General features: G+C 36.6%; 2 protein-coding genes across 3 annotated transcripts; one reads left to right on the plus strand and one right to left on the minus strand.

Moving 5' to 3' along the window:
- The first annotated feature begins 8,722 nt into the window (after nucleotides 1-8,722).
- On the plus strand, nucleotides 8,723-15,314 carry xaf1 (XIAP associated factor 1). Its single transcript, XM_058413851.1, has 8 exons — nucleotides 8,723-8,870; nucleotides 11,383-11,518; nucleotides 11,605-11,661; nucleotides 11,767-11,953; nucleotides 13,916-13,974; nucleotides 14,069-14,257; nucleotides 14,810-14,899; nucleotides 14,998-15,314. Exons 1-7 carry the CDS (start codon nucleotides 8,833-8,835, stop codon nucleotides 14,876-14,878), a joined length of 735 nt encoding a protein of 244 aa, XP_058269834.1. The 5' UTR covers nucleotides 8,723-8,832; the 3' UTR covers nucleotides 14,879-14,899; nucleotides 14,998-15,314.
- Nucleotides 15,315-16,376: 1,062 nt separating this feature from the next.
- tekt1 (tektin 1) lies at nucleotides 16,377-22,071 on the minus strand. Of its 2 annotated transcripts, none has more exons than XM_058413849.1 (8): nucleotides 21,920-22,071; nucleotides 20,665-20,858; nucleotides 20,390-20,555; nucleotides 20,149-20,277; nucleotides 19,900-20,046; nucleotides 17,715-17,940; nucleotides 17,243-17,439; nucleotides 16,377-16,602 (listed from the first exon to the last, which is right to left on the minus strand). In XM_058413849.1, the coding sequence occupies exons 2-8, from the start codon at nucleotides 20,852-20,854 to the stop codon at nucleotides 16,443-16,445; spliced, it is 1,215 nt and encodes a 404-aa protein (XP_058269832.1). In that variant the 5' UTR covers nucleotides 20,855-20,858; nucleotides 21,920-22,071; the 3' UTR covers nucleotides 16,377-16,442. The 2 variants fall into 2 exon arrangements, with proteins under 2 accessions (XP_058269832.1, XP_058269833.1); XM_058413850.1 differs by having other exon boundaries at nucleotides 21,924-22,054.
- Nucleotides 22,072-22,118: the final 47 nt, after the last annotated feature.

The raw sequence follows: 22,118 nt of genomic DNA on the forward strand, positions 1-22,118 counted from the left end.
ATAGAAAAGTAGAGTATAATACAGTATAGTAGAGTAGAGTTGAGTAGAATATAATAGAGTATCCTACAGTGTAGCAGAGTAGAGTATAATACAATGTAATATAGTAAAGTAGAGTAGAATATAGTAGAGTAGAATAGAGTTTAATAGAGTAGAGTATAATACAGTGTAGTAGAGTATAATACAGTGTAATATAGTAAAGTAGAGTAGAATATAGTATAGTAGAATAGAGTTTAATAGAGTAGAGTATAATACAGTGTAGTATAGTAAAGTAGAGTATAATACAGTAGAGTAGAATAGAGTTTAATAGAGTAGAGTATAATACAGTATAATATAGTAGAGTAGAATAGAGTTTAGTAGAGTATAATACAGTGTAGTATAGTAAAGTAGAGTATAATACAGTAGAGTAGAATAGAGTTTAATAGAGTAGAGTATAATACAGTGTAGTGTAGTAAAGTAGAGTATAGTATAGTAAAGTAGAGTAGAATATAGTAGAGTAGAATAGAGTTTAATAGAGTAGAGTATAATACAGTGTAGTATAGTAAAGTAGAGTATAATACAGTAGAGTAGAATAGAGTTTAATAGAGTAGAGTATAATACAGTATAATATAGTAGAGTAGAATAGAGTTTAGTAGAGTATAATACAGTGTAGTATAGTAAAGTAGAGTATAATACAGTAGAGTAGAATAGAGTTTAATAGAGTAGAGTATAATACAGTATAATATAGTAGAGTAGAATAGAGTTTAGTAGAGTATAATACAGTGTAGTATAGTAAAGTAGAGTATAATACAGTAGAGTAGAATAGAGTTTAATAGAGTAGAGTATAATACAGTGTAGTATAGTAAAGTAGAGTATAATACAGTAGAGTAGAATAGAGTTTAATAGAGTATAGTATAATACAGTATAATATAGTAGAGTAGAATAGAGTTTAGTAGAGTATAATACAGTGTAGTATAGTAAAGTAGAGTATAATACAGTAGAGTAGAATAGAGTTTAATAGAGTAGAGTATAATACAGTATAATATAGTAGAGTAGAATAGAGTTTAGTAGAGTATAATACAGTGTAGTATAGTAAAGTAGAGTATAATACAGTAGAGTAGAATAGAGTTTAATAGAGTAGAGTATAATACAGTGTAGTGTAGTAAAGTAGAGTATAGTATAGTAAAGTAGAGTAGAATATAGTAGAGTAGAATAGAGTTTAATAGAGTAGAGTATAATACAGTGTAGTATAGTAAAGTAGAGTATAATACAGTAGAGTAGAATAGAGTTTAATAGAGTAGAGTATAATACAGTATAATATAGTAGAGTAGAATAGAGTTTAGTAGAGTATAATACAGTGTAGTATAGTAAAGTAGAGTATAATACAGTAGAGTAGAATAGAGTTTAATAGAGTAGAGTATAATACAGTATAATATAGTAGAGTAGAATAGAGTTTAGTAGAGTATAATACAGTGTAGTATAGTAAAGTAGAGTATAATACAGTAGAGTAGAATAGAGTTTAATAGAGTAGAGTATAATACAGTGTAGTGTAGTAAAGTAGAGTATAGTATAGTATAGTAAAGTAGAGTAGAATACAGTAGAGTAGAATAGAGTTTAATAGAGTAGAGTATAATACAGTGTAATATAGTAAAGTAGAGTATAATACAGTGTAATAGAGTAGAGTATAATACAGTGTAGTATAGTAAAGTAGAGTATAATACAGTAGAGTAGAATAGAGTTTAATAGAGTAGAGTATAATACAGTGTAATATAGTAAAGTAGAGTATAATACAGTAGAGTAGAATAGAGTTTAATATAGTAGAGTATAATACAGTAGAGTAGAATAGAGTTTAATAGAGTAGAGTATAATACAGTGTAATAGAGTAGAGTATAATACAGTGTAGTATAGTAAAGTAGAGTATAATACAGTAGAGTAGAATAGAGTTTAATAGAGTAGAGTATAATACAGTGTAATATAGTAAAGTAGAGTATAATACAGTAGAGTAGAATAGAGTTTAATAGAGTAGAGTATAATACAGTGTAATAGAGTAAAGTAGAGTATAATACAGTAGAGTAGAATAGAGTTTAATAGAGTAGAGTATAATACAGTGTAATGGAGTAAAGTAGAGTATAATACAGTAGAGTAGAATAGAGTTTAATAGAGTAGAGTATAATACAGTGTAATAGAGTAAAGTAGAGTATAATACAGTAGAGTAGAATAGAGTTTAATAGAGTAGAGTATAATACAGTGTAATAGAGTAGAGTATAATACAGTAGAGTAGAATAGAGTTTAATAGAGTAGAGTATAATACATGCATAAATATGTTCAGTGTTATGTAAATGTATAAATATGTTACATTGCACACAATAATACAATGTTAAAGGAACACTTTGCCTTATTTTCTTATGTAATCTCTATCCACCACAACTGTAGTGGTGATTAAATGTCAATTTACTAATCAATGAATGTTCAAATGCTCGATTTTACAAACATTTGCAAAAGTTTTGGCACCCCTGGCTAACATACATATGCATTTGTGTTTATTTTAGGAGTGAAATGAAATAAACACAACCTCTACAGCAACATATATTTCAAAAATAAGATAATAGTAACTGTAGTAATGTTGTTTGGACACCTTGCCTAATCAGTACTTAACAGTAACACCCTAGCTGGCAGATATCACAGCTCGTGAATCCTTTTTATAGCCAGCCAGGAATCTTACTATTCCTGTTTAATGAATTTTCACACACTGCCGAACGGTTCTAGATATTCTTGGGACGTCTTGTATGCGCTACAGAAAGTGAGAATGTGGATAAAGGTTTGATCAATAAAACGTGGACTTTGACTAGGGGTGCCAAAACTTTTGCATGCTAGCTTAGGCAAAAAACTATATCAACTATATAATTATATCAACAACTATATCTGGTACACCGTAACAATACAGGTGTTCGGTGTCCATGTGCCGTGTGTCATCAGATCAACACAAACTCTCAGCTTCATGTACAAAAATGTCACGCATAAATGTGTCCATTTAGTTCAAATGTCCAACAGCCGCCCTTTGACTTCTATCATAAGAGAATTGCAGTCTCTTCTCTGCAGGAAAAGAAGCTCTGATGTAATTCTCATTCATGATTGTTTCACATTTGTGACAGATGCGGTGAAATAAGATTAGGTTGAAAAACCCCGGAGTACCTCTTTAAGTTAATGCTAATACATGAGCACTTGTGGCTTAGATCAATTCATACATTAGATGCGAAGATGCCTCAGGTGTTAAAGAAACATCATTAATGTGACGCTCCTCACCCACATGAGTCCCATGAGTGTCTACGATCTCAAATACAGAAGTATTGGTATTGATTTGGGCTGCTGATGGTGTCAGTGCTCTGCTAATAGATGTAAATAATCAAACATGGTGAGGGAGCTCAAATCACACACACACATACACACACACACATGCCTTTAGGGTGGTGTTAGAACCAATCTTCCCTCCCGTCGAACCTGTCCTGCTCATTGCTTTTGATTGCTTAACGCTGTTGTGCGAGTCTCCTCCAATCTCTTGGCAGATTAGCTTTCTGAGAGCCAGCGTGCCATCGAACTGGTGCACTTTCTTGGGTTGCCTTGGTAACCCTTCAAAATGTTCTTGCAGTGCTCTTTTTGGACTTCTGCCAATGCGGTACATATGAATATTCTACATATACACACAGAGGCTGAATGTTCTCTCGTGTTAACGTCTCATTCCTGAGCCAGGGGGATTTTGGAACCTGTACATGATAACATCTGACAGGATTTGGGGGATTATAGGTTGCCAGATTGCCATGAAATCCCACTCAATGTTATCAAACAATTTCTCTAAGATTATTTTGATCGCTATGGGTTTTTAAAGGATTCTCAGTGCAATCTGCTCAATGCTTTAAGGGTTTTCCCCAAACTAGATTCAACCCTTCCTTCCGAGTGAGTCCGGCGTCCTGTAGTATACGTCTTTGTTGCTGTTTAATATGAACAGCTGGACACATTCCAGGTTGCTATAATGGAACTGGAATTACATAACAGTTCTAAATATCACAATCCACCACATTAATAATCCTGTTTGTGCTCCATGGCACAAATTAGACTCATCAAGCTGAGGCCAGACCTGCGAGCCACCCAACAATAGCCTCCATTGATCTGACCTTTTCCAGCCTCCCAGCACAAAACATTCAGCACTGGCTGAAAAATGAGAAATGACACATCCGGTCAGAGCGGCCAGATGCCCCCAGAGTTATTTCCCACCTACAAACACAGTCGACTGGTACATGAGGACAATCCAGTCATGCAATATTAGGTGCAATGAGTCATTAACACATCTGAGAGCAGTAAGATGCAGTAAAGCATAACAATGCAGAGACAGGGCTAACAGCGAGCGTGTATAATTAGTGTCACTATGACAGTGTGAGTGCTGAACTGAAATAGACACCAGTGTTCAGTTACCAGCACTGAAGCTCATAACTGCAAGATAAGATGGCAGTGGATAAAGAGGTATTCCTATTCCTATTGAAACACAAGCTAGGCTTTGGAACTGTAACTGAAGCTCCAGCTATCCGGCACCAATAATAAACCTTCTTTCACACCCATTTATTAATCTTTAATACCTAGATTTGTGAAATACTGATATTTTTTAATCTGCTCATGGCCTACCATTTAAAAGATGGCAAAAATCATCATTTTTATGCCTCAAGTACCCTTTCCAAATCAATGCCAAATTGTATTCAGTTCATCTGCTGATAGCATGGACAAGTCCGTATAAAATCCTACCAATAGACTGACAGATGGAGCTTGGGACGGTTCATGAACACAAACGTTTAAATGACGTAAATGACAAACAGGCAGGAAGCTGAAAGAAAGACTAATTAGGACATTTGGCATTGCTGTTGCTGTGACCTTCACAAATCGTAATGTCTTGGCTGTTAAAAAAAAAGAATAAATAATTTCCAAAATATTCCTTGCACAAATCGGTTGTCTAATGTCCACATGGTCGACATTTTTTCGCTGTTGGTCAGCCGCTCAATGTGTTTCAACATGTCTGAGTGTTATTTTATTAAATAAAAAACGTTCATTAGCATTTATTCATAAATTGTTTGACTGTCACTTCATGTAAGGTCTAATTAAATCTTTTTTCCCTAAATATTTATTTATATTTATCTATAGTATACTTAACATCACATCTCTAATGTTTGCTAACTCAGATATAAAAAGATTTTATTTTATACAATTGAAAGCACATGAGGTGGGAAAGGAGAGAGCAGAGCTTCCATTCAGTTCATTTTCATCCTATAAAGGTTGCCAGGTCTGGTAATATAGCATCATATAATTAGTGTAAACAATACTGGATCATTGCAGTGTGTAGAAATGATTAAATCACTATTATTATTATTATTATTATTATTATTATTATTATTATTATTATTATTATTATTATTATTATTATTATTATTATGTACAAGCCTAGTAACAGCTTTATCCTAGTATCCTGGACATGAGATGGGAAAACACCTTGAATGGGCACTATGCACACACACACACACACTCACATCTTTGGATGACTTAGCACAGTGACCATCTGGTCATTATAAAAGCCCCAGGTTCAGCAAAATGAAGAAAAATCATTATCAGCCCATAATGTCTCCTCCTCACTATTTTAGAATTAAATTTGACCTGGTATGAATTTCATACATACTGCAATTATGTGTTATCAGAATTGCCATGAATCAAGTTACGAGCACACAGATAAGCCTAAAAAGTCATAAACACCACTGAAGGGAGATTATGTACATTGTGTATGAAAGGTCACCTGGTCACTCGGTTATGCTAAAAGTTATAAACTGATATGTTTTGATATGTTTATTTCTATTTTTAGGCTTGTGTGGCTATAGCAATGTACAGACAGGTGAGAAATTAAAGGAGAACCGATACAGATACACACACACACACACACACAGACACGCCCACTTCCAGTTCCTCACAACCTCACATTATGGTACATCCTGGAAAGCCTTACAGATTACAGCCAAATTACATGACCAGTCACATGCTGTTGCTCCCCTGAGTACATTCACCTGTTCTGTATGTCCACTTGATTTAGTGTCCTGCTTCGTTAGTCCCTTTCATGCTCTGTTCTCCACACTCTTATTGTCTTTCTTTCACCTTTTTGTCTATTATAAAACAAGAAGCCTGCCCTTGCATCCCTCTTTTCCAAAATGAACTTAAATATACACTGCCTGACCAAATAAAAAGTCACACACTCTAATATTTCACTGGACTGCCTTTTGCTTTGATTACAGCACACATTCGCCCTGGCATCATTTCGATAAGCTTATGCAATGTCACAACATTTATTTCCGTCCAGAGTCGCATTTAATATCTTGCCAAGATCTTGTGTTAGGCGATGATAGTCGAGTCGGACCTCTGCGTAAAGTCTTTTCCAGCACATTCTCAATGGGGTTTAAGGACTCTGGACTCTGTGCTGGCGAATCCATGTGTGAAAATGATGTCTCATGCTCCCTGAACCGCTCTTTCATAATTTGAGCCTGTTGAATCCTGGCATTGTCTTCATGGAGTATGCCCGTACCATCGGGGAAGAAAAAAAATCCATTGATAGAAAAAGCTGGTCATTGCCAGCTGAAACATATTAATTACTGCAGTAATTATCCATTGTAGAGCTCTAATCTATCAGCTTAGTTAAATCCAGGTGGTGACTTTTTTAGCCAGGCTGTGTATAAAACATGATAATAAGGTACTATTATTAAACTCTAACTATAGTATACATGTTCGAAATGACAATAAATGCCTATTGACTTGACATGACATGACATGACTTGACTTGACCTGACTAGGCTGCCTGAGTTTGGACACTGTTTAAAAAAGCGGCATTCTAATCGTCTTAAAAGGTGAATAATGTGAGGAAAAGTAGCCTGAAAGTGATGTGGGGCAGTGCTTCACGGCTCCAGTGTTCCCAGTTTGATCCTGAGGTTGTTGGGTTTTTTCATGTTCTCCACATGTCTGTGTAGGTTTCATCTGGGATTTTCAGTTTTCTTCTACTTCTTGTTTGTTCTTTCTTCTACTTTACTAGACAGACAGAAAGAAAGAAAAATGCAGGAAGTATAATTACAATGAAATTAAATAATTACCAGCAAGATAGATAGATAGATAGAGAGAGAGAGAGAGAGAGAGAGAGAGAGATGACTGATCCAATAAAGGTGTTAAAACTAAAAAAACTTTCTTTCTCTCTCTCTTTCTTTGTCTCTCTTTCATTGTGATTATTCAAGTTTTCCTTATAACCCTATTATTACACTTTGAAAAGGCACGTCGATGCATAATAAAGTACTCAGTCTTAATCTCCCAAGAGTCTCATCAAAAGTCCATCCTTGCTGCAGCTTTTATAGATCATTAACACACAATATGATCTCTTCATAACCTGCCTCTATAAAAAATAATCTTGTGATGGGTGGAGTTACTGTTACCATTCATTTCCTTTCATATTAACACATTAGCATTCCTCCTTTATATAACACAGCAACATGCTACATGCTATCTGTTGCAGCATTTCTGTCCATTTATGGTTACATTTACTGCTGCGGAATATTTGTGAGGCAAATTGTACACAAATGACGTCCTGATCAGTTGTGAAGACAGCGATGGTGCCGTCTATCCGTAAGAGTCTGGGTTTAAACACTGGATTTAATTATTGGAGACAAGAGACAGACAGGATGAGATAACAGTAAAGTGTCGGTGGAGTATGCACACAAAGATGTCCAGTGAGTGTGGTTATTGTGTGTGCAGAGTAGTACAGAGTATGCAAGTAGTGCAATTATTGTGTGTGCAACAATCAGCTGAGGTAGAATGTAATGTTCATATGTGGGGTAAGTCTAGAAAGTCCAGGTTCTAGGTGTTCTGGTTGAGGGCCCGAATGGCCTGCGGGAAGAAGCTCCTCCTCATTTGCTCTGTGTTTGCCTTCAAGGAACAGAAACGTTTCCCTGACCGCAACAGAGAGAAGCGTCCATTGTTGGGATGGCTGAGGTCCTTCATTATCTTCCTGGCCTTGGTCCAGCACCGCTTGCTGTATATAGGGTCCAGGTCAGGAAGCTCGGTGCGGATGGTATGCTCGGCTGATCGCACCACCCTCTGGAGAGCTTGCCTGGCAGTTTAAAGTCCCTTACGCGTCTAAGATGATAAAGACGCTGCCGGGCCTTCTTCACCAGCGTGTTGACATGACAGGACCATGTCAGGTCCTGCATGATGTAAACACCTAGGTACCGGAAACTGTCCACTCTCTCCACTGGGGTCCCTTTGATAGTCAGGGGCTGGTAATTCCTCTCCTGCTTGGTGCTGAAGTCCACTATCAACTCCTTAGTCTTGCTGACGTTCAGGAGGAGATTGTTGACCTGGCACCATATCTCCAGGTTTATGCTATAGACTTTAATTTACCTCTAGCTAGAACTGGTGCATGCATGATGATCTATGATGTACTGCATCCCTTCCAGTGTGTATTCCTGCCTAGTGTTCCTAGTATTCCAGCGTCTATTCCCACCTAGGCCCCTGGGAATGCAACAGTGAACCCTGAATGGGATGGGCTGACCTGGGATGAAGTTCTTAAAGTTGGACAAATGAATGAACAAAATGTAGGCCATACTGACTTGTGCTCAGAATTCAAGTCTTTACATCTATACAGACATTAGAAGCGTAAATAAAACGTATAATAGGGTTAGGGTCTATCAATGTAGTAGTTAGGGCTGAAAGTGCAACTGCGCATGCGTACGGAAAGTTTGGTACGCTTTCTATTTCACACAAGTGAAACTTATCCGGATTAAACCCTCAGTAAGAATGGACCCTAAAGAAGAGATGGAAGTTTGCAGCCACTGGTGAGTGTGAAGCTGATATTTTCTTACTATATTTATATGTACATGTATATAAGGTGTATAATATAAATAAAGTTTATTTATGGGCTGGTTTATGTTTTATGTTTAGATTTTTGTCCGCTGTCGCTTTCTGAACGCTGCCTAGGAACTGGACGCGGATTTTAAGGAAGATAGATTTTATTTAACGTGGTCGTCATGAACTATATGATTACTGATCTACAGTTTTGAATTCAGAATAAGTTAATATCTGGCATTTAAACATAATTTACCGTGAATGTAAACAGATCGAGTAAACAACATTTTAGTGACGTCACCTGTAGCGTGAAAAGAAAACGAAAGTGTTGGAGGAAAGGGAGGTAAAGTTTACTTTCTAAACAACTTCAGACTGAATAAAATAAAAATAAAATAAGCATCAATTTTATAACATCTTAAAGTCTCTGAAACTCTCAAATAAAATGCAATAATATAGGTTAAAATATGTTAAAATAAATAGATAGGTAAATAAATAAATAAATAAATAAACAACCTACAGAAGAGACTCAGTTCATACGTGTTCGTGGAAATAAAATGTAAAATAAAATAAAATAAAATAAGCACAAACAACCAGAACAAGTTAATTCATTCATTCATTCATTCATTTCTAAGACATGTTAGACGTTAATGACTTTCAGTGTGATCTCAGTGTAATAACTTATACTTTACTGTATAATGCTCAAAAAAAAATCTAAAATAATAATCGTTAAATGAACATGTCCATAGCTTACTATATGTTTTGGGGGAAAAAATAAACACTGACACATTTTGGAGTGAGAAAACTATTTGAAATTCCTTGATCACGACTCATGGCATGTATATAGGAGTACAGACTAGAAAATCAACAGCTAATAAATGTATCATGGTTTATTTATTTGAATTAGGATTAACTATGTGCTTTCCAACTATACTACCCAAACCTTAACAACAGTCCATATTCAGTTAAATGCTGGAGGTTGCCGAAATCATGCTGTTCCAGCGCCACCTGGTGGATAGGACGTGAACTATTATAAAAAGTGTCATTTGCAAAAGACTTGGCATCCGAGCATCTGATCATGGCTTGTTATCGAAGTGGAACTGTGTATGTTTCTGCTTATTTAGTCTATAATGAACTCAGAACTTACACTGACCTATTAGTTCCTCAAAAGGTTGCTGTTTGTAGAAAGGACATTATTTACTGTCCAGTGTTACCCAGATGAGGATAATCAGGTTCTCTTTTGAGTCTGGTTTCTCTCAAGGTTTCTTCCTCATATCATTCTTGCCAGCGTAGCCTCAGGCTTTCTCATTAGGAATAAATGTTAGGGATAAATAGTTACTTAACTTTAAACTTTATCATTTTTCTCTGTTTTTATACTTTGGTAAAGCTGCTTTGCGACAATGGCCATTGTTAAAAGCGCTAGACGAATCAATTGAATTGAATTGAATCAATTGAATTGAATTGAATCAATTTGGAATAAAAATCTGAAGCTACAGTCTTAAAGTTGTAGGAAAATTCCATCCTGAAACTCATTAAAGAATTAAGTAATGAGCAAGAGCACAGGTTATACTGACCATCAGCACGGCTGTGATTCAGCCAAAGGCACGAGTCTGAAGCTGGGTGCATTAATTAATCAGTCAATTAATATTAAATAAGTGATATTTCAGATACAATAAGGACATTTAATTTAATTTAATTTAATTTAATTTAATTTAATTTAATTTAATTTAATTTAATTTAATTTAATTTAATTTAATTTAATTTTATTTTATTTTATTTTATTTTATTTTATTTTATTTTATTTCAGCAAACAAGCTTGGTTAAAAGACCTTAAAGTGAAACTGGTGTCTCTTCTTCCTTTTTTATCTTCATCTTCACATTTAAGTTAAAATATTATATTAATTCAAAATGAATTCCTTTGCCATGTCCACTGATGATATCGTTAACTCTGCAGTAGAAACGCTTTCAAATTCGGAAGTGTATTTTCCGGCTTCTGTTCAGAACTAATTCCAAATCGCATTTGCAGTTGTGTTTTCTATTCCCAGATGAATAAATCGTGACATGATTCCAATGAAATTGCAAATCATATCCCTGTTGTAATAACGTACAACATCTGACAAACTGCAAATGGGAAAGCAGTCGTATTTCCCATTTACGAGTTATGATTCTGTCATATCGGTATAGCAGTAGCAGTGATCCTTTCTCAGTGTCTCCTGTGGAGCCTGGTGTATTCAAATAGAAAAGCAAATCTCTTTGTATTTGCATTTCCAACACCTTTTAAAGAAACCCGTGGAATAAAACTTCCCAAGTTTTCTCCATGTCACTAATGAGAAGAAATACCATTCAAAAATACTGTATTTTATAACTGATGTGTTTTCAGAGCATTTTATAGACGTCGGTTTTTATTATTCACTTTAATTATTTTTAGTGTTTGTTTTTGTGTGAGGGTTTAGTTTAGTTTCTGTAAGAATGCTGGTTTAATATTCACTCTTCATCGCTCCACAGCAATAAAGAGGTGGTGAAGACGAACCTTCCCATGCATGAAGCTCACTGCCAGCGTTTCCTGTGTCTCTGCCCTGACTGTGAAGAACAGGTGCCAAAGGATCAGCTGGAGGAACATCGACAGGAACAGCACACTCTGGTCCCTATCTTTACACTTTTTACACTATCTTCTCTGCTTATTGTTACATGCTATCATGCATCATTCATCAAAAATCTCCATTACAGATCAAATGTCAGCAGTGCCATGCGAAGATGGAAAAATGCAAGCTAGCAGAGCATGAAGTAAATTCTATCAGTCACTTCACATCCGTACATTCAGTCTGAGTAGAAAGAAGCTTAAATAAATAATCCAGAGGTGTGTTTGCGTCTATCTGTGTCCCCTTTCAGGCACACGAATGCACAGAGAGGCTGGAGAGTTGTGAGTTTTGTCAGCTGGCTCTGCCTTTGAGTAAACTGGACGAGCACGTCGAGACCTGCGGGAGTCGGACAGAACGCTGTCAGGACTGTAACCAGTACGTCATCCTGAAAGACCAGCTCCGGCACGCTCAGATCTGCAACACTGACGACTTTAATAGTGAGTCTGTCTGATTTTATATATTTCCTTCTGTCTAATGTTTCTGTCAGGGTTAAAGCATGTCTATAATGTAATAAAAGGTCTCTGGTTGACAGTCTGATCAGCTCAGATGAAGGTCTGGGGATTTTTGATATATTTTGAGGGGCTTCACGTCTCACTCGAGTATTAGACAATACAAATCCTGTTTAATGTAAAAACTAATTTTGTATATAGTAAATGTTAAAAATTACAGGTTAGAACAAATGTGTTTGTGTTTCTGTTTATGGTTACGTTATTATCGGCTGGATTTAATGTTTGTAGTTATGTATGTTAAAAACAAAACAAAAATAAAAACAATATATTTTACTGTATGTCCAATATCTCCCACCCTACATCTCTTTCTGACTGCATACAACATTTACATTATTTAAACAATCATATTTTAATTGCTAAAAATTAATAATAATAATAATAATAATAATAATAATAATAATAATAATAATAATAAATTATTATTTTATCTGCAATATTTCCTACTTGTCACTTTATGGCTATTAATAGTGTTCAGTTTGTTACTTTTTGTACTAGAGATTATTTATAATTCATTTATATCATTTATAATTAAGATTATTTTTGCACTGTGTTTGGGTCGGAGTCTACAACTGTAGCACAAACATTTCACTTTATATAGATGCTTAAAGCATTCTTGAAGATGAAAATAAAGATGAAAATAAATTACAAATTAAATATATTATTTACCTGGCAGCAAATATATGTGAGATGTTTTTCCACAATAAATAATAATAATAATAATAATAATAATAATAATAATAATAATAGTCATTATTTATTATTATTATTCTATGTAAATTACTATTTTTAAATAAATTAAATATAATGACTAAAAATTAAGTAGTCGATTTGATTGCAATCTTTTTGGAAATCAAATTAATCAAAAATCATTTGACTAGCATAATTATAGTATATAAAAATTACTTTTGTTTAGTTAGCAATTGAAATGTCAGGAATTGTAATAAATCCTTTTTAAAATGGTTTAATCAATTAATTGCAATTAATGCAAATTTTTAAGTAACCTTAGTATAACTGCAAAGTCTTAAATGACATTTTTGATTGTTTTAAAGATATTCTGGTAAAGCCTTTTGGTTGAAAGTGTGAATAATGTTATTGACTGTGTATGAATATATCTCTTATGAAAATAGAATTTTACTTAAAATTGATATTGTTTGCTTAAATGAGTTGTTTCTTTGTAGAGCTCGGTTTAACTCGAAGAAACTTCTCCCACAGCCTCGATTCAGCTATTGTGTAAATAACTTCATGAATGTTTTCAGATCTAATTAGCACCGATTCCAGTGAGTTATCCACGAGATAATACTGATATCATGATCAATTTTGTGATATTCCACATTTCAGAGATATTACAATCACGGCAGCTGATTCAATTTTGGAATTGTTATATGGAACCTTTTAAATTTTCATTATTATAATTTGTATTAGGTTTTATTATAAAGACAGTTGACTTGCACAATACACCGACCGGGCTTAACATTATGACCACCTGTCTAATATTGTGTTGGTCCCCCTTTTGCTGCTAAAACGACTTACAGGACTTAAAGGATACTTATGATAGACACTGACCGCTGCAGACCAGGAACACCCCACAAGAGCTGCAGTTTTGGAGATGCTCTGATCCAGTGGTCTAGCCATCACAATTTGGTCCATCATCAAACTCACTCAAATCCTTACACTTGTCCATTTTTCCTGCTTCTAACACATCAACTTTGAGGACAAAATGTTGACTTGCTGTCTAATATATCCCACCCACTAACAGGTGCCAGGTGTCTTATTCACGGCACCTGTCAGTGATCAGTGTATATCATTATACACATCACACATTATAGAAATGTTTTCAAGTTGGGGTTCATCTTCCACTTTTAATATCCCCCTTTTTTTTTATTATTTTAGCTAAATCCACTAATGGAAATGTAAAGCATCTGTCAGCGCCCACTCAGCAGGAGGATGAGGTACGGTTCTGTCTAAATAATCTTTTGTTTTTATAAATATATTTACATTGTGGTATTAAAATCCCTCTCTTTATACACACACACACACACACAGGGTTTCGACTACATGGTAGACACTTCGAGAAATCAGACTGTCGGCCAATCGGACACGACCTTCTCACTATCGAATCTGCAGAAGAAGAAGAAGCAGAATGAGAAAACAGGATGGATAGACCAGGATCAGATCAGCACCTGTCCGTACTGTCACCTCGCTCTGCCAGTAAACACACTGAAATGGCACCAGGTACGTTTACTTCCTGACGTTATAGCTGAACACACCGTACTCTCTTAAAAATAAAGGGGGTCATGGGATTTGGTTCTGTGAAGAACCTTGGAAGAACATCCATGGAAGGTTCTTTATATTGAAAAGTATAGTATAGTATAGTATAGTATAGTATAGTATAGTATAGTATAGTTCTCTATACTTTTATGAATAAAGGTTCCAGGAAGAACCAAAAAGGGGTTTTCGCAGTGATGCCATAGAAGGTAGTTCCCCAAAGAACCTTTCAGTATATTTTTCTTAAAAGAACTCTTTTTAATAGACATGTTTGTAGTCTAAAGAACCTTTTGCCACTACAAATTCCCATGGATGTTGGAGGTATTTCAGAGAACCACACACCCTGACCAAGAACCATTTAAGGACCTTTATTATTATTTAAAGGTACTTTGGGGGACTAAAAATGGTTCTCCTATGGCATCACTGCGAAAACCCTTTTTTAACCCTTGATTTTTAAGAAAGTACTGCTGAGCTGAATAAGTAACACGTGTTTAAACGAGTGTTTTCTCCTCATTCAAGGACAAATGCAGGATTGTGGAAGGTCTGAGAAAGGTGAACGAGGCGATGGATGTGAGCGGAAAGAAGTGAGAAATAAATCTGTTCAAAGTGGTGAGCGTTTACATAACCCTACACTCTATAATCGCAGGTTTTAGAACAACATTTATTCTCTTTCTAAGACATTAATGATCGTAATTATTCCCTCGCAGCCTGGCATGCAGAGCCGCTTTCAGAGACACAGGTGATGACATCAGAACTGATATTAATAAACCAGAAGTGTTCACTCAAGTGTTTCAGACAACTGGAAAGATCAATTTTAAAGTAAATAAGGATCATTATTATATTTGAAAATGATTTTTTCCTTTAAATTAGCTTTATCAAATATTATGTGCTGTTTTCAGATAAAAACAATGAAGATGTGTCGATGAACTTGGATGAATGAAAGGTTAGGAAAAGTAATGCAGGAACGAATGCATAAACGATAGATAGATAGATAGATAGATAGATAGATAGATAGATAGATAGATAGATAGATAGATAGATAGATAGATAGATAGATAGATAGATAGATAGATAGATGAATTCTTGATTCTGATTGGTCAAGAGGAATCGATTAATTCTCTATAGCAGCATCTCTGACCGTAGTGTAAATGGTTTACATTAAAACAATTTGTGTAATATGGGCTTGTTTCTATAGCAACAAGTTGAATTCACTTAAGCCAAGCATTATGCATTTAAAATGAAATATATGAAATAAATGAAATAAAACATTATCATTAATGGTGGAAGGAAAATATTTAGCGGGTAATAAAGGAGAGACGCGTGTCACGGCTTTGGAAGAATCGAATGGTCTCTGATCCGGCGCTGAGGGAAAGACTTCAGTGAAGATGACATTGTGCTTCTGTGGATCTTTAAGTACAGTTACATGCTGTGGTTTCTGTTTTTATTGCATTCTGGAAAGTCAGTAGCTGGTAAAAGACGATGCTGTAGAAAAAATTGTTCTTTTATTCTTCAAGAAATAAAAAAAAGTGTCACTGTTGGCAGATTGACATCAGCACAATAAAAGATTTCGGTACAAACCATGTTGTTGTTATTTGTTTTCCCAAAACTGCATGCCTTGGGATGTTTTATGTCTTATTCCTTAAAATAAGCCAGAGTTTATTTTAGTGAGTTACTACTAAAACCTTTCTGAGCAATAACCTGACCCAGGAGAGGCTGAATGCATTGGCCATGCGGTCAATGGAAAAGAGACTGGTCACTGAGATGACTGACTTTAACCAGAAGCTCATTGAAGCAAATTTGCAAGCCAGAAGGAAAGGAGACTAAAATTTCTTTTCAAATAGTGCCACTGACCTGTGATTATACAACTTTCCAGTGTGTTTGATTTGTTAATACTTACCTTCATTACTGATAATAAACCCATACTGAACATACAATCCTGCATTACTAACAGTTTGTCTTCTGTTCATCACTCTGGATAAGGACCTCTTCCAAATTCCATAAATGTAAATATAAATATCCATTTAATGAGAAGACTTTACTGGATATATCCTATAGACATTGCATTAAAAAGGCCAGGACCAGATCATCATTCGTGGGTGATTTATTTCCTATTTAATAGTGGTACAATCTCTTTCGAGTCGTTTTAGTTCCTTCAGAAATCGTGAATGGTGATTGGCTGATGGAGCTGCGTGCAGATCACTTCGTCTATATAGAGCGAGTTTGATTTGACCTGGATCTCCTCCTCCAGGAGCAGCTGGCTTCTGGTCAGGGCTCTGAGCTCCATCTCTGACTGGGACAGACCCTCTTTCAGCCTGTGATGCACAGAAACAAAGAGTGTGAGGGCTTCAGGGGAAAATACTTCACCTTACACAAGGAATAAACATTTGGACACTTGGGGGTGTGCTGTTATAGGAGAATAATCAGTGACGGGGGCGTGATTAGGAGTCACTGTTACTACAAACATCTACAAATCAGGTTAGTTCTTATGTCTAATATACATTATAAACACCATTAAGTGTTACTGAATAAATGTTTTTAATCTGTTTATTAATAGATTGTAATATCCATCGTACAGGTCCATGTGAATGATAGAAACAAGAACATATTAAAACATCATCCAAATTATCCATCCCTCCATCCATTAATTTTCTATAGCACTTATCCTACACAGGGCCACATGGAAACTGGAGTCTATCCCCAGGGACTCGGGGCACAAGACAGTAGACACCCTGAGCATCAGAGGGCACAGTCACCCCCCCACACACCCATACAGACAAATTAGAGATGCCAATCAGCCTACAATGCATGTCTTTGGACTTGGGGAAGAAACCGGAGTACCAGGAAGAAACACAGGAATCAAAGTCCGAACCCTGGAGGTTTGAAGCAAACCAACTAAATCATCAATTAAATCAAATCAATTAAGCAGCTCTGTGGTATTCCTCTGTCTTTCACCTGGACACGTGGCTCTTAAGCTGTTGTACTTCAGCGAGCAGGCGTCTGTGAGCGTGATCATTACACAGCTCAGCTCTGGGTCGCTGTTGGCGTGCGTGAAGCCGTGTCTCGGCCAGCTTCACTGGCCCTTCTTTATCAGCAACAGCCACTTTCAGAGCATCGAGGTTCTGTTCCTGGTTCGCAATCTCCACAAGCAGCTTTAAAAAAGACAGGCAGTTATTATTTAGATTTACAAATCCGTCTTTAGCTTCAAGCAACAGTGTGATCATTCTTAACCTGCAGTCATAGCTGCTTATTAACAGTCGTTAGTTACGCTGATCTAGTTTACGATGTCAGATGAGGTTTAAAGGTTTAGGGCCAGGTTGAAGGCTTCCCACAAAAGATTTTTTATCCAATTTAAAAATGTATATAGTCTTCATAAAGTCTGTTGTTTTGTCCTGTATGTGTGTAAAGAGTGCAGGCTGATGTGCACCTTGCTCAGCTGATCTTCCAGCGCCGCTTTGGCACTTCTGGTCTCGTGTATGCGCAGCTCCAGGGTCGAGCCGGTGGCCTCGTGCTGCCTGCGCATGTCTGCTGCCGTCTGCGCCAGCAGGTTCTCCACCAGCGCTCTCAGAGATGCCGAGTTATTCCTCTCCTTCTCGGCCTTGCCGATGTTCACGTCAGAGAACGTCTCCCATTCCTGAGGAGTCACGGCGAGTCTGAAAAGAAAAATAATGAAAAGCAACACAACACGATATTTGAAGATGTTTAATTAAAGACGCACGGCATTATTTTTCTTTGATAATTAAGTGACACCATCAAAACCGTGTCCTAGTGATGAGTTTATAGGAACTGATACAGCTTTTAGAAAGGAACAGAATCAAGGAATAAAAGCCTGAGGCATGCTGTTATGGGAAAACCATCTACAACAGGATGCTGTGATGAAGCAGAGTTACTGTTACAATCAACCAAAGTTGATTGTTTTCCAATAACAGCATCACCTCAAGTGTTTTATTCCTTTTCTACAGCAATTTGGCAACAAACACAATTTTTCATTTATAATTTTTACTAGTATTATTATACTCCTTAATAATTCGAGCTGAGCGCTGACCCTGGAGATTCCTACCTTAATTAACATCCCCTCACAGAAAATAATCACCAAATCAACACTTATATATGTTTTCATATTTTCCTTCTTAAGCTCGTTGATTATTAGACTTAGATGATGTACCTCATCCACCATACGAGTCCCTGTGAGTGAGCTGTTAATATAGAATCGGTTTTAAAACAGCACTACTACATCAGAGTTGCTGATATTGAAAATTAATCTCCTTCTGACCAATCAGATTTGAGAATTCAACAGCACTGTGGTATGAGAAAGAAAAGAAATACCTAAAATACACTATATTGCCAAATGTTTTGGGACACCCCTCCAAAGTAATGAACTCAGGTGCAATCCCTTCCATGGCCACAGATGTATAAAATCACGCACTTAGGCATGCAGACTGCATCTACAAACATTTGTGAAAGAATGGGTCGCTCTCAGGAGCTCACTGAATTGAAGCATGGTACCGTGATAGGTTGCCTCCTGTGCAATAAGTCCATTCGTTAAATTGCCTCACTACTAAATATTCCAACTGCTGTGGTATTATAACAAAGTGGAAGCAATTGGGAACAACAGCAACTCGGCCACAAAGTGGTAGGCCATGTAAAATCACAGAGCGTGGTCAGCGCATGCTGAGGGGCACAGTGTGCAGAAGTCGCCAACTTTCTGCAGAGTCACTACCTACAGACCTCCAAACTTCATGTGGCCGTCAGATTAGCTCAAAAACAGTGCATAGAGAGCTTCATGGAACGGGTTTTCATGGCAGAGCAGCTGTATCCAAGCATTACATCACCAAGTGCAATGCAAAGCGTCAGATGCAGTGGTGTAAAGCATGCCGCCACTGGACTGTAGAGCAGTGGAGACATGTTCTCTGGAGTTTTGGGATTATGAATTATGAAGGAACTTGACTGGCCTGCACAGAGTCCTGACCTCAACCCCATAGAACACCTGAGGGATGAATTACAGCGGAGACCTTGAGTCAGACCTTCTCGTCCAACATCACTGCCTAACCTCACAAATGTGCTTCTAGAGGAATGGTCAAAAATTCCCATAAACACACTCCTAAACCTTGTGGAAAATCTTCCCAGAAGAGTTGAAGCTGTTATAGCTGCAAAGGGCGGGACAACTCCATATTACATTCATGTGCATGTAAAGGCGGACGTCCCAAAACTTTTGGCAATGTAGTGTATATAACAAGGATGCACATGTATAAACTTTATATATTAGAACTCTAGCATGTGTATGTACACACTGATTGTTTCTATTAATTTTATTATGTTTTTATTATTATTTACATTTGCTGTATAGGATTTCTTTGATATTACTTAATATGAATATATTTTACTATTTATTTTATTTATTACTTAGTATATAATATACGTTTAATATAAAAAAGTTAAATGGTTGTTTTTAAAAATACAGAGAATACCATTTTATCCCAAAATAAAGCCACAGAATGTTATTTCCCGGCTGCTGATATTATATTTAGTCGTACAGATCATTAAAATCATTTAAAGCATTCTGACTGGAACAAGTTACTGTAGTGAATATGGAACTTCTCTGTATATTTTACCCTCCATCAGGACGTTGTCCGGCTCCAGCCTGTTCCTCTGCACTCGCTGTGGTGCTGCTGAGCAGGGAGCAGAAATCATCGATACGTTCTGCCTGAAATTTATCCCGCAGATCTTTCTCCAGGTAGTATTTGGCTGAGCGGTTGAGCCTGGATTGAGAGTAAGCGAACAGAAACACAGATTCCCCTTCCATTTTTAGTCATATTCGTAGAAATAAACACGCAACACAAGACATTTAGTTCCCGGTTCACCTGATCTGCTCAATGATCTGCTCCAGAGTGCGCTGGAGGAGAGCCGACACTCCCTCGATCACGTCCTTCTCCTTCAGAAGCTCCTTCTCCACCTCGTCATGAACGAGGTCTATCTCCACCCGCTTCTGCCTGAGAAATGCTCACAGATATCAGCATCCTCAGAGTGGTCTAGCTGAAGGGTTGAACTAGTTTATTGCGAGCGGTGATTTATGTTCCCCTGAGAGACATATTAGCACCTTACCTCTCATTCAGACAGTCCAGAGTGGCTTGCAGAGGCTCAGAGCAACTCCCCAGAGCTCTCTCTACTCGGTTCTTCATAGTCAGGAGCAGCTCGATCTCCTGCACTATCTCCTGCAGTTTTTGCTCCAGCTCCTGCCTCCAGAACTTAATATCTTTGAGTCTCTGCTCTGAGAGGAACACACCCACACACACACACAGCATTAGATATCTCATGGCATTGCCCAGCAGCTTTATACTAAAATAAAGTAATAATGATAGCTCTGATGGCAAAGTTACCCAGCCGGTTGTTAGCATCCTGCTGCATGCGTCTCACCGACTTCTCGCTGTCCTCTATCAGTCTCTTACACTCGTCTGTGAGTCGCTCTGAGCGCACTCGCTCGGCCTCTGCGCTCCTGAAGTGCACGTGGTTCGCATGTTTCCACTCAGAAGGCAGAAACTTAGGAGGTGCTTTTAATACCTGAGACATTACACTGTGAAAAATAGGAGATCTAATCACAAAGGTTGAAAAGCTCAGAAAGCTTAAAATATATATTTTTCTCTTTTTTTGTGCTGACTAAAGTAAAAAAGTTTTACGAACAATTGACACTGTTCAAAAAAGTTAATGCCATTTATTTACTATTTTTACAGAATAATTTATGCAGATTTTTTTTAAACATAATTCAGTCGTGATAAATTAGGTTTCATCCAATTTATTGGTATTATTTTCATAATAATATTATAAATTATGTGAGCCTGACCTCACAAATGTGCTTCTAGAGGGAAGGTCAAAAATTCCCATAAACACACTCCTAAACCTCGTGGAAAGCCTTCCCAGAAGAGTTGAAGCTGTTATAGCCGCAAAGGGCGGGACAACTCCATATTACATTCATGTGCATGTAAAGGCAAACGTCCCAATACTTTTGGCCTGGCTCACAGTCTCCGCTCTAGTTCATTCCAAAGGTGTTCTATAGGATTGAGGTCAGGACTCTGTCCAGACTAGTCAAGTTCCCATACATACATACATACATACATACATAAATAAATAAATAAATATTGGTTTTAGTTTTAGATGATGGCTTAAAAAAACAAACAAACAAATAAAAAAAAATAGACAGACAGACAGACAGACAGACAGACAGACAGATAGATAGATAGATAGATAGATAGATAGATAGATAGATAGATAGATAGATAGATAGATAGAACAATATTTAATACTGGTTTTAGTTTTAGATGATGGCTTAAAATAAACACTGATTATTTTTGATTATATTAAAATGTACTCAAACTGTATGAGATAGTTAACCTGTTATAAACCTGTTGTAAACAGATTACAGTCTTTATTGTTTGGTTCAGGAATAAATTAAAGTTATAATTGCTGTAAAAGTGAGATGAACAAATCCTTGATTAGTTTTAAATTCCTCGATAATGTAAGGAGCCAGAACGCTAAGATGGTCCAAAAAACAGTGCATTAAATTGACATGTAGCTGGTTGCAGCGATCATCTACACAGAAATCATATTATATAGGAGACTTTTTAGGATTAAACTCACCTACCTAGCTGGTTATAACGTGTAGAAGTAGTTTAGTTATGTTTAATAAACAACCGCTAACTCCGGTCCACTTCTAACTCTCCGTCTAGGAAACACACGGTTGCCGTAGCAACGTCACTGTCATGGGGGCGGGACAAAAAACAGCGGTTGCTCCGAATAACAGAGAAACTCACTGGGGAAGTGGGCGGGGCTACGACAA

The sequence above is a fragment of the Hemibagrus wyckioides genome, linkage group LG17 (assembly GCF_019097595.1).
Source record: "Hemibagrus wyckioides isolate EC202008001 linkage group LG17, SWU_Hwy_1.0, whole genome shotgun sequence".
Lineage (NCBI taxonomy): Eukaryota > Metazoa > Chordata > Actinopteri > Siluriformes > Bagridae > Hemibagrus > Hemibagrus wyckioides.